The following is a 13215-nucleotide window of genomic DNA, read 5'->3' on the forward strand; positions in this document are numbered from 1 at the left end:
CCATGCCTGTGATACTTTGAAAGTTATCCTGTAAGTTAGCTATCATCAGCAAGGTCTTATTAAGTCTCGAGTAGGGGATGTAAGAGGAAGCGTGGGGAGGTCTGACTTGAATGCTGCGTGGGTGGCTCTCAAGCTGGAAGGGGAAAGGGGAATGACGATCCTGAAAAAGTTGGCGGAAGGCAGAGTTTTGAATCCAGACTCAGCCTGTATCCTGACTGAGGGGAGATAAGGTGGCAGTGGAGCTCGGGCTGCTTTCCTGGAATACAATCTGCATTTTGACACTCTCTGCTAAGCACTGCCCATCTGTATGTTATTCAGCCAGAGCCTCCAGGGAGAAAGAGGAACTCCAGACTCCGACAGCCAGTGAGAAAGAAAGCAAAAGGCACTCTTCTGAGAAGGAATTGTTGCAAATTGACTTAGAAGTCCCACATCTGGAAGCTGATACTTAAAATAACCGAGGCGCCACTCAACCAAGTGGGCCGGGAGGCAATTAAAGCAGAAGCAAAAAAAGCAAGAAGCTGAAAGATCTCTGCTGAATGTGAGGGGAGGAGATGGCTTTGATCTTGGCCTGGACCCTGCTTTTTCCTATATTTTCCTTTCTGGGATGTTTCTCCTTATGCTCAGCTTCAGCGGAGGACAACGCTTTTCATTTTGACACTGAAGAGAGCTCAGCCCATGGTAGCCAAGACAATAGCCTTCTCAGAGGGCAGCAGCAAGCTGTAGATTTTGCAAGCTGGTCGCATTTTGCTGAGGTATAGTCACTCTCCTGTCTGTTGACCTTTCTCCTCCTTTGTATGCTTTCTCTCATATTTGTATAAGATTTCAAACAGATAATACAAATGCCCTCCACTTGAAAACAGAAGTGTGGGACTAGGAAGATTGTAAAGGCTTTTTAAATGCTGCTAGAAAAGATTCCCTTTCAAATTCCAAAGTGCATCTCCTGGTGCAGTACTACAAATTCAAGTTAGCTTACTTGGCTTTTCATGAAAAAACAATAACTTGGCCTACCAAAGAGTTTCAAGTAAACTAACTTATAGTACCACTTTCCCTTTGAAAGAAATGTTTGTACTTGTGTTGAGATTTTAAGGCCTCTGGAATTTGAGGAAGATTTGAGGAAAGAGTAATTGGTTTGTCAGGAAAGAGAAAAATGGGTTAAATAACAAAATCTGGTGATTTCACTGTCTTTGACATGAAGAATTGGTCTAGTTGCATGAATATACAGTTCATCCCATTCATTTCAGTGTGAAAACACAGCCCCATGATCCTACACTAATTTGTGAATCAATGGACATTTAAAATTTATTATACTGTTTAATTGGGAAATATGTATTCTTATGATAAAATATCTGTTTTCCTTGTTTTAACTTGGGCATTTGATGATTGCCATAATAATCTTGTTTTCCCCAGACAAAACCTTTATTACGGTTGGTATCACCATGTGATTAACCTTCCAAAATTCCCTTAGAAACAAGAGTTCCAGTTTTGTACATAGAATACTCGTCAATGCCCCAATTTTACACTATGGTATAAAAAAAAGGACTTTGCACATGAAAAGGATGTGAGTACAGGAATGCATGCTCCTTAAATACAAATTAAGAACACCAATGTAAATAAAGCTTTGTATTAAGGTTCTATGATTGTATCACATGGGTCTATTCTCCCAGTTTGGAAGTATAATGTCTGAAGTAGTTATAGGTCCTACTGAGTAGAATTCAAAACTGTAGTATGGTACAGAACCTTAGCCTATAGACTTTTTGTTACATCTAGAGGAATGTGTGCAACCTCATCAAAACTTCACTTGCTTGTTTGGAAGTTATTGCCACAGAGTTCAGGACTTATGTCATAACATTTGTGTTCTAAGTAAAAGACTGTAACTCAAACTTTAGAAAATAAATTCCTGAAGACCATCTGCCACTGAATGTTCTTCTACCTATAAGAAAATAAAGACAGCAGTGTACTTTAATATATTTACTCAAGATGTAAAATATATGAGATAATGATAATGCAGTAGGTTTTATTTCTATCTTGAATACTTGTCATTGATTGGTTTTGGTTTAAGTATCATTCACAGCTCAGGTGGGAGGGGGAAACACAACTTGACTTGGGTGGGAGAAACTATATCCTGTAAAAGTGATATTATGTAGGAGGAAAATTAAGACAGAGAGGTCATGGGAAAGAAGAGATTTTTGGACAATAACCTAGAAAGTGTGCAGAGCTTAGCCCAGAATGAGTTCCCAGGATTGAAGCATTGCTTCATTAAGTAGTACTACTAAATTTAACCAATAAATGTGTAGCAGATTTTAAAGTGAACATTCTGGTTTGCAGCTCAACTTTTAGTGAACCAGTATTTAGCAAATAGAGAATTTATAAAAAATATATTGTTGTTGTTGTCGTCGTCGTTGTAGTATTCTTCCACAGTTTGAATGAATAAGAAATTCTTGTGAAATCCTCAATACTCATGTTCAGGAAAAAAAAAACAGACAAGTAGTTGGAACTCCTACTTTTAAGACACTATTAAATTTAAGCATTGCTATAAGTATCACTCCCACCCCATCCCCAATGCTGGATGCAAATTTCATACGTTTGTTAGTATTTGCCAATAGCCAATGATGTTTGCAATATATACCGTAATAGCTCAAAGTTATGCCTTATCATAAAAAAGTATATTTATTTATTCATTTTCATTCTGCCTTTCTGCTCTGGCAAGCATTAATAAAAGAATACTCATAAGAGAATATATGGGACAGTGACTCAACCAACAATCAAAAGCCAAAACGTATGTTTAACTTCTTTCTTCCAGGATCACTAGATTTACTGCTTGATGGGCTGGGTGAGGTAGAACTAGAAAGACCTGAACATCTTAGCTCACAAACATCCCCTAAATGGATGCATAAGATTAATCTGGGTTTCCCAACCCTGCACATTTTTACATTGGGTTAGGCTACACCACAAATGTTTACTTTTAAGGAACTGCAGCCAAGCAAATATTTTTCTGCCAGCACCAGGCATTGCTTTAGTTGGAAATTAAATCTGGGTCAAGTTAATATCCACAGCTCTGTTCAGCATAGGCAAGCCCTTAATATTATACATAAGGAAGAATAAAGATGCAGTCTAAGCAGAAGGAATTATTGTTTCCATAGGGAATTTTAAGCATACATGTTTCTCCAGGAAATTCAGTGGAAATTTGGTTTTAATATGTGTTTCTATTTATTATTAACTATATACAATACATGATCCTATTGACGTTTAACATATATAGTAATGTCTTCACAAAGCATACTGGGCACAGAAACATTTCTCAAGTTACTAATTGGATTTTTAGATTATTATTGTTTTCTTATTTAGGTGCCTTTAAGTCAGTCTTGACTCATGGCAATTACACGAAGAAATCTCTGAAGTTTTCTGTTACCTTTTTAGAAATATCTTGCCATTGCCTTCTTTCTCAGGCTAATAGGGAATGACTGGCGCTGCTGGCTTTTTACCTAAGGGAGAATTAGAACTCACTGTCTTTTGAGTTCCAGCCCAATGCTCTCCATTTGAATTTATAGTACAAATTTTATTCGAGACTTTGGTTGAATGACTTAGAAAGCATTATGATGCACAGCTGATGTATATCCTTAACAATTATTAGCCCCAATGCAAGGCAATTGTCAATTGCAGAATGACAGGACATTTGGGAGTCCTCCTGAACTGATAACTCCTGCTCAAAGGGAAGGTGGCAACTTTGATCAAGCGGGGATTTGCACAGCTCCATCTTTGCACCAGTACAAGAGTTGTATGGCTTTGTAGATAAAGAAGCCTTTCAAACAGGCACTTCTGCCCTAGTTACTTTGATGCTTGACTACTTGCAATGTGCTCTACATGGGGCTGCCCTTTAAAACTAACCTAAAGCTTCAACTGGTCTAGAAAAGTGGTCCAGAAAACAGTGCACAGGGATGATGCCCCCCTAATATTTCTGCTCTGCAAGCTGCGCTGGTTGCTAGTCTTCTTCTGGATGCAATTCAAAGTTCTAGTTATTACCTATAAAGCCCTACATGGCATAGAGCCAGGTTACTCCGGGGACTGACTGTTTCCCAAGGTTTCTGCCTGTTGTAGAGCCTGTTCTTTAGAATTAGAATCCATGTGGCCCTAACCCTCAATAGCATTTAGTAAAGCTTGAAGACTTGGTTATTCTTGCAGGCCTTGGATTAAGATGGGTCCGTTGTTGGATGATCTTTATTATTTTTCTTTATGTCTGTATATAGATATCCCATCTAGTTTTGATTTGTGTTGGATTTTTTATGGTAATATATTATGAGCTACTCAGAGTTATATATTTAGCATATTTCTGTAGTTTTTGAAATTATTCCTTAGTTTCATTATCTGATTGGTTCTGGATAATTTCCTCTGGATTATCCCTTGGCCCTGACTTGCTCCCTTTCATTCTTGTTCTTCATCCCTAATAACCTGGTAAAACTATTGCATGAGTTAGCATCAATAGGTAAATAAAGCTTATCCTACACCTTCATGAACTTTATATAATTAGTTTACCAGTAGATTATCCAATGATGATGATGATGTTATCCATTCAGCTGTGTCCATCTCTTGGTGATTCTTTGAGCCAAGACTCTTCACATCTTCTGATTTTGCACTACTTCTTTGAATGTCTATGGAGGTTCTCAGTCATCCAGGCCTAGATTGTCCCAAAGATGCTTTTCGAAAGCCAATTGGACTTTCTGGTTGGTTGGTTGGTTGGTTGGTTGGTTGGTTGGTTGGTTGGTTGGTTGGTTGGTTTTTTAAGTCATTTCACTTCTCAAACAAGAAGCTTCTTCAGCTCTGACTGGATAATGGGGAATGGAAGGATTTATACTCCTTGCAGACAGCTGTTCATTTGCATTCTTTTAGTGGATCATTAAGGTCACCTGGAGGTTTATCTGTGTCATCAGGGTCACCTGAATGGTGCAAATTGGTGTGGAGCCTTCTTGGAACTGCTGAAAGGACTGTGTTGGAGATTTGGAGATAGATGATAGCAATAGCACTTAGCACTTAGACTTATATATCACTTCAAAGTGCTTTTACAGCCCTCTCTAAGAAGTTTACAAAATCAGTCTATTGCCCCCAACAATCTGGATCCTCATTTTACCAACCTCAGAAGGATGGGAGGCTGAGTCAACCTTGAGCTTGGTGAGATTCGATCTGCCAAACTGCTGGCAGCTGGTGATCAGCAGAAGTAGCCTGCAGTACTGCACTCTAACCACTGCACCACCGCAGCTGTGGGATGTCATATCCCACCCCCTCTGTTGAGACGGGGCTGTTCAATTTTGCCATAGATGGCCTCCTTAATCCGTCTTTCAAACCAGTGGTCCTCTCTGTCCAAAATATGGACTTTGTTGTCTTCATGACATGTAAAGCTGGCCACACCCTCCCTGGCCCCCCAAGGTCAAACACAACCTTGATGCTGCCCTAAATGAAATCAAGTTTGACACGTCTGGTATATATCTATTCATCTATGCTATCTTCATATTCCAACCTTACTATCCCAACACCCAGGAGGAAAAATAGTTCTTTGTGGCTATCTAGAAGGTTGAGAGAATGGGGAACTGTCAGAACTCAAGAAGAAGGTGATCCACTGGAGAAGGGCTACTACAGGAAAACCATGTTTTTTATGTCCCACTAAAGGCAACATTTAAATGAAGGGAACTGGATTATGTCTGTTCAATCCAATTTGATGAAATTTGCAGAAATTCTCAGAGAGGAGGAGTCCCCAAAAAACCTGCCACTGTGCCATGTAGAATTTAAAGGAGAGGTACTTTGAATATACTCAGAAAGAAACTGGAAGCCAGTGCAGCTTGCACAACAATGGTGTTACATTGACAAACTGAGAGATGCCCAGTATTGCAGCAAGCTGGTACATTCTGGATCTGTGGGCTTCAAAGTCAGTCCCACATAGAGCATATTGCAATAATCCTACCAAGAAGTAACCAAGGGATTAGTGACTATAAACAAAGATTCCTGGTCCAGCAATTAGCACCTGAGAGCTGTCTGTAGAAAACACACACACACACACATACACACACACACAAACATCAGTCACAGCTGCTGTCTGCTCCTTGAACAAGTGCCATAAGTCTCCTCTTGTGCACCAACTCTGTCCTCTTGTGTTGGCGAACTGGGTGGACTGGGATCAAAGGGAAGTAGTAATAAAATGTTTGCTAGTGGAGGCAGCAGGGAGAACTCTTACTTGTACAGACTATCTTCTACATGCATTTATCCCCCTGCATTCAGGACAGTTCATAGCAGTGGTGGGATTCAGCCAGTTGGCACCTATTTGGGAGAAATGGTTGTTAACTTTCTAAGAAGTTCGGAGAACTGGTTGTTGGAAGAAATCTTTTGTTTTTTCCCACTTTACAAGGCTAATCCTGGAAGGAAGGAAGGAAGGAAGGAAGGAAGGAAGGAAGGAAGGAAGGAAGGAAGGAAGGAAGGAAGGAAGGAAGGAAACATTCTGGTGTTGTTTCTAGCCTAATCTTTATTGCCCTGCATACAGAAACCGCCTCTCCGGTTAACCCTTATTACATTGTAAGAGCTAAGGCAAAGCGCCCATTGACATGAGTGACGTTGAGTTGACCATACCCAATCAGTCACATGACCATCAAGCCATGCTTACCCAGCTGGTCATTAAGGCAGAGAACTGGTTGTTAAATTATTTGAATCCCACCATTGGTTCATAGGTAGGTGTTGTTTAAGATTTAAGATTTAATTTATTTGTATGCTGCCCTTTTCCGGGAGGGACTCAGGGCGGCAAACAACTCAAAAGGGGAAAGGGGATACAAACACAATACACGTAATTAAAATACGCAAGAGTCATACAGCCATACAAGTTGAGAGGGGAGGGGAACTCATCAACCCCAGGCCTGCCGGCACAGCCATGTTTTAACGGCTTTCCGGAAGGCCTGGAGAGGGGTGAGGGTCCGAATCTCCACAGGGAGTTCATTCCAAAGGGCCGGAGCTGCAACAGAGAAGGCCCTCCCCCGGGTGGTAGCCAGATGGCATTGGCTGATAGACGGAACCCGGAGGAGGCCGACCCTGTGCGATCTAACGGGTCTGTGGGAGGTAATTGGCAGCAGGCAGTCTCTCAAGTACCCAGGTCCAATACCATGAAGGGCTTTATAAGTTATGACTAGCACTTTGAAGCGTATTTGGAGACCGATCGGTAACCAGTGCAGCTCGCGGAGGATAGGTGTAACGTGGGTGTACCGAGGTGCACCCACAATCGCTCACGCGGCTGCATTCTGGATGAGTTGTAGTCTCCGAATACTCTTCAAAGGCTGCCCCATGTAGAGCGCATTGCAGTAGTCCAGTCTTGAGGTCACGAGGGCATGAGTGACTGTCACGAGTGCCTCCCGGTTCAGGTAGGGGCGCAACTGGTGCACCAGGCGAACCTGGGCAAATGCCCCCCTGGTCACAGCTGACAGGTGTTATTCTAAGGTCAGCTGTGGGTCCAGGAGGACTCCCAAGTTGCGCGCCCTGTCTGAGGGGTGTAAATTTTCACCCCCCAGCCTGAGTGATGGAATAGTGGCCAAATTCTTGGGAGGGAAACACAACAGCCACTCGGTCTTGTTCTCAAAGGGTAGGCCTGAGGATAAGTACAAAGTGGCACCCACCATCTCCTTGGCTGCATTGGGTTTTGAAATGCAACAAATGCATAGTCACTTGTTTTTACACTGATTTAATTTTTTTTAATGAATTTGGAGACAGATATTCACACTCATTTCTATTTTGCCTTCACTTGGTCCAATCTACTAGACATTTTATAAATGTAATCCTGAGAGACTGTGGCCTATATTCCAAATGTTATGCTCTTTTGATAGCAAAGCTAGTTACTAAAAAGAGGGGAAAAGATAAACTTCTATGCGTAAATGAAAGATAAATTAAATCCAGTATAACAGAAGGGAAACCAGACAAAAGCAGCTAAACGGAATGGTAAAATTACATGAATGTGTTTAAATATAAATCAAATAAATAAATCAAATAAATATTTTATTTATCAATATTAGATATAATCACTTTTTTAAAAAATTATAGTTTATAAATGTTAAATATAATTCTAAATAGATATATTGTTTTTCTTATAGGGCAAAACTACTTTTTTTAATAAGAATCAGTTTTTAGGCTCGGAAATCAGAGTAAGCCTCCCAATTATGTTCTTGATTTATTTCCTAGTTCAAATCCTCTTCCCCTCCTAAATAGACATCGACCATTAGTCAGGCTCAGTGGTGCCAGATCTTAGAAAAATTGGTTTATGAGAACCACACAATCAGTTCACAGAATGTTCCAAGCTGAATGAAGCATCTGAAAAAAAGCAACCCACTAGAACAATGAAACATGATAGAATGAGGAAGCATGCTGAAACATACTGTATATACTGGCTGTTATGACATTGAATCCTGCCACACAAAATATTCTGCAGAATTTTTCCTACAAATTCTTTGGATGTAGACAACCTACAGTGGAAATGTGATTAGTCTGAAACATGACATGCTAGAAGTAATATATATTTCCCTTTGCTCGCTTTTATTGGTTTTTTGATTGTGCTGAAACAGCAGCCTTGTTCTGTATGGCAAAGGCTTGCAAAGAAGTTAAATATTAAGAAACCTGCTACTTAATGTTCATCAATTTTAAATGTTGCCACATATATTGTGTGTCTTTTCAGTGTGGGACTTGTTAATTAAAAGTAAATAGTGAAGGAAATATGCTTTATGAAAAGAAAAGCTATAAAACTGAGGAAATCTGAAAGATAATAAAAATCAGTATGTGGGAAGGGTGAAATGTATGGAAGTGAATGAATGAGCTGTTCTGCTACTACTAATTTGCTGTATATAATTCAAACAAAAGTACCCATGATCTTTTGCAGGGCCTCTATTTCTCACGAGGTGACGCCAAAATGGGAATTCACTGTCTGGGCCTTAAGAGAGGGTGGTTTTGCTTCTCACACTTCTACACAGACCATTGCTGATCAGTTCAAAATGGCCATTTTGAAGACACCACTTGTAGCTCCCTCACAGGACTCAAGAGTGTCATTGCAAATTCTAGGTTGCAAAACTGATCATAGGCAGCACTTCAGATATGAGCCAAGAAATAGGAACCAAGATTTGCTTCAGGAACACAGGATTAAATAGGTTAGGGAAAGCAAGAACTGAAGAACAAGGAAAAGGGGTGTCCAGATTTTGGCATTGGCCTGAACTCATGGAATGAATCAAAAGAAACTAGAGAGCATAACATTCAAGAAGTCCAAGTTGCTCAGCTACAACAGGAAATCCTATTATTTTCCTTCCTCATTAGATAAAATGGATTCTGATTTTGAACTTGAAAGGGAGAGAAAGCTTTTTAAGGTAGGTGAGTATGATACAAGGGATATTATTAAGGGATCGTTACAGAGAAGAATTAGATGCTGGGAGATTACCTCAGTTGAATGGCATAACTTCTCATTTAATTCCCAGGGCTCTTCTGCACAATAGCAATAAACTGGAGTTATAGAGTGTAGGATATGGCTAAAAGGGGCACTCATAAAGTGCTTGCCAGACTTCTAACACTGCTCTATCTCAGCAGTGAACTAGAATAATTTCAATCCTAACTCAATTTATGCCCTAGATCAGGCGTGTCCAACCTTGGGAACTTTAAGATTTGTGGACTTCAACTTCCAGAATTCCCCAGACAGTCATAAGAGTTCTGGAAGTTGAAGTCCACAGGGCTTGAAGTTTCCAGGGTTGGACACCCCTGCCTTAGATATTTTCCCTTATGCCTATTAAGTAATCTGCAGAGCTTTTCAGGAAATTCTCTCAGCTTGGTGGTCTGAATTGAAATAACACACAAGCTTTGCTTGTATTTCTGCCTTTGCTTTTTCAATGCTGTGGAGTTGTTTTTCCTGCTGTCTAAAAAGCTTTCACTTTCACGGTTCTTTAAACAGTGTTTTCTTAGCCTACCAGCTCACTCTCTAGGAGATGTGTTTCTCATTCTCAAGAGATTCCAGTTGGGTGAGTTTTTTGGAAGTAAAAAACCCACCCAAGACTGTAGTTCATTTCTCCACATATAGTTCTTAATTCTCAATGGGGTATGACTCTTTCTGTCAGTCCCACCATGATTCCATCCTTTGCCCATCTATCCCATGTCATTCTGTTTCTATATTATAACTTTCCTTGTTTCTCTTTGGAGAGATGTATATGCTCCAAGATAGGGGCGGGTCCCGGCAGGCACTACTGCCGGTTTGCTTATGTGCACGGCCCATGCACGTGCGCACTTGATGGCAGTGCCATAGGCGCCACCTGGAGAGCCGGTTCGGGAGTGTAGCAGGCCTGGGTCACCGCCGGTTCCAGTGACCCAGGCCGCCAAACCACTACCGGTTCGAACCGGTCCGAACCGGTAGGAAATTATCACTGCTCCAAGGTCCAATACATAAACTCCTTTTGTAACATACTCTATTCCTTCATCTACACAGCAATTCAGCAAGGGGTGGGCAGTCCAGATTTGGGAGAATCTGTAGCTAACATTATGGCTGGTTCAGAAAACCTCCAAATCCCACCCTGGTTGGCCCCGCCCACTACACCCCACCCCTGCCACCCCACCATGCGCCTCCCAGGAGTTTCCATGTGACCCATTTTGGATGCGAGGTAAGTGCAGGGCCTGTGTGGAGGCTCAGGGAGGGGGAAAACAGGCCTCCCGGAAGACCTCCGGAGCTCGGGGCAGGCAGTCCCCCCCCCGCTGTGGTGTAGGAGGCCAACTAGGCCACACCCACCATGGCCACAGCCAACCATAAACCAAGCAGAGAACGCATTGCTGAAGTTTTTGAAGCCCACCCCTGAATTCAGCCATTGTAGACCAATGGTTGTATATTACAATTGTAGACCAAAGCAAATTAAAAATAAATGAATACTAAAATACATCAAAATTGAAGCATAATATAACAAATATGTAGGAGAACAAATATAAAATTATATTAACACAAAACTCACACTTAGGCCTCTAGAAGGACTCATTTATATTTTATTGTAACTAGTATACAAAGCCTGGCTACACTACCTGAGATCACTAATTCCAGGTCAATTAATACGAGGTTGCGATGATTATCCTTAGTCCTACTTAAATATTACATTCTGATTGGGGAAATGTATATAGTCTGAATATCTCTATAAAAGAGACAGATTAGAGAACATCACCAACAGTTTCAATTTCTCACTCACAATATAGGGCGAGGCATGATTCTTTAAGAATGAAGAAACAAAAGGGCATAACCAGCGTTAAGATCCTTTGGTGTTTGGGTTGTATATTTAATAATGAGCAGCTACAAACCTTTTTTTATGATCCAACTGGGAAAAAGTAAAGCCCGACTAAAATCATTGTGAAAGTCAGTATTTCTGGCACATTGCTTAAAGAATGATTTGGCCTGCTAAAACTCATTCAGATCAGGGTCAAAAGGTCAATAATACTTAGTGGTATGGTGAAAGACCATAATACCTAGGGTGATTTCCATAAAGAAGGCTGGAATTTATCTCGAAAAGCCAGAGAATTCAAACTGTGGGGTTGAAAATGAATTTAAGCCAAGAACTAACACACACTATCCTTCATTCCTTACAACAAGTTATGGTCCACTGTGAATTCTCATCCCCATCAGTACAGTTTAAAGGATTCTTCTGCTCATCTTTTTTTAAATATTTTTTTTAATTTTTAATTTAAAACAAATACAACATTCTTCCTTACATGCTATAGAAAGTGTTGGGCACTATCTTATAAAATTGGGCACTATCTAATAAAATGAAATTCAATGGTGAAAAAGATAAGGTTCTACATTTAGGAAACAAAAACGAAATGCACAGGTACAGTATAAGTGGTACCTTGCTCAACAGTAGTAACTGTGAAAGGGATCTTGGAGTCCTAGTGGTCAACCATTTAAATATGAGCCAGCAGTGTGCAGCAGCTGCCAAAAAAGCCAACACAGTTCTAGGCTGCATAAACAGAGGGATAGAATCAAGATCACATGAAGTGTTAATACCACTTTATAATGCCTTGGTAAGGCCACACTTGGAATATTGCATTCAGTTTTGGTCGCCACGATGTAGAAAAGATGTGGAGACTCTAGAAAGAGTGCAGAGAAGAGCAACAAAGATGATTAGGGGACTGGAGACTAAAACATATGAAGAACGGTTGCAGGAACTGGGTATGTCTAGTTTAATGAAAAGAAGGACTAGGGGAGACGTGAGAGCAGTGTTCCAATATCTCAGGGGTTGCCACAAAGAAGAGGGAGTCAAACTATTTTCCAAGGCACCTGAGGGTAGAACAAGAAGCAATGGCTGGAAACTAATTAAAGAGAGACGCAACTTAGAACTGAGGAGAAATTTCCTGACTGTTAGAATAATTAATCAGTGGAACAGCTTGCATCCAAAAGTTGTGAATGCCCCAACACTGGAAGTCTTTAAGAAGATGTTGGATAGCCATTTGTCTGAAACGGTATAGGGTTTCCTGCCTAGGCAGGGGGTTGGACTAGAAGACCTCCAAGGTCCCTTCCAACTCTGTTATTGTATTATATTGTGTATCAGTTGGTTACAAAAAGACTTTTGTGCATCTCTTCCACAGTCAACAAACATAATTCATATTAACTTAAGTATTTTAACTCAAATATACATGTCACCATCATCATATCTCCATTTTCATTTGTCTATAATTGTTTAAGCATCCTTCATCATAAAATATACCAAAATTTAATACATAACCACATACTGGCCTTTCAATTACTATTTCTAAAATCCTCCACTAACACTAAATCCTTATGTCCTATTCTAGCTAAACATCCATAATATTTAATAAGAAAGTTTTCTAATCTTCCTTTCCAAATTACTGTTTACATCCAGTTTCCTTTTGTTATACATACATACATACATACATACATACATACATACATACATACATACACATGTGTGTGTGTTGTTTTCTTATCCCTCCTTTATTTGACTATATCCTGTATCATAACATTTTCCCCCTAATAATCAAAACTTTAATTGTATCTAACTTAGTTCTTTTTTTTCTTTTTTTTTATTATTATTAACCTTTATGTATAATCCAAAGGGATTGCTAATCTCCCTTTCATGGGTACCATTCAATATTCATATCCAATTATACTCATCCTAACACTACACATTGTATACATTAGTAACATTATCAGTTATTTATTTAAGCTATATCTATTGT

The 13215-nt window shown here is 40.0% G+C and overlaps 1 protein-coding gene across 1 annotated transcript in view; it reads left to right on the top strand.

Annotated features, from left to right (window-relative positions):
- Positions 1-227: 227 nt before the first annotated feature.
- The window catches only part of LAMA4 (laminin subunit alpha 4), a 98988-nt gene continuing 86000 nt past the window's right edge, over positions 228-13215 (top strand). The window contains exon 1 of the mRNA XM_087718623.1: positions 228-752. Coding sequence (XP_087574749.1) covers positions 552-752 — 201 coding nt within the window. The 5' untranslated portion in view covers positions 228-551. The remainder of the gene's footprint in view (positions 753-13215) is intronic.

This window comes from Thamnophis sirtalis, unplaced genomic scaffold, assembly GCF_051295495.1.
Source record: "Thamnophis sirtalis isolate CommonGarterSnake01/CBP01778 unplaced genomic scaffold, rThaSir2_p1.2 scaffold_6, whole genome shotgun sequence".
NCBI lineage: Eukaryota > Metazoa > Chordata > Lepidosauria > Squamata > Natricidae > Thamnophis > Thamnophis sirtalis.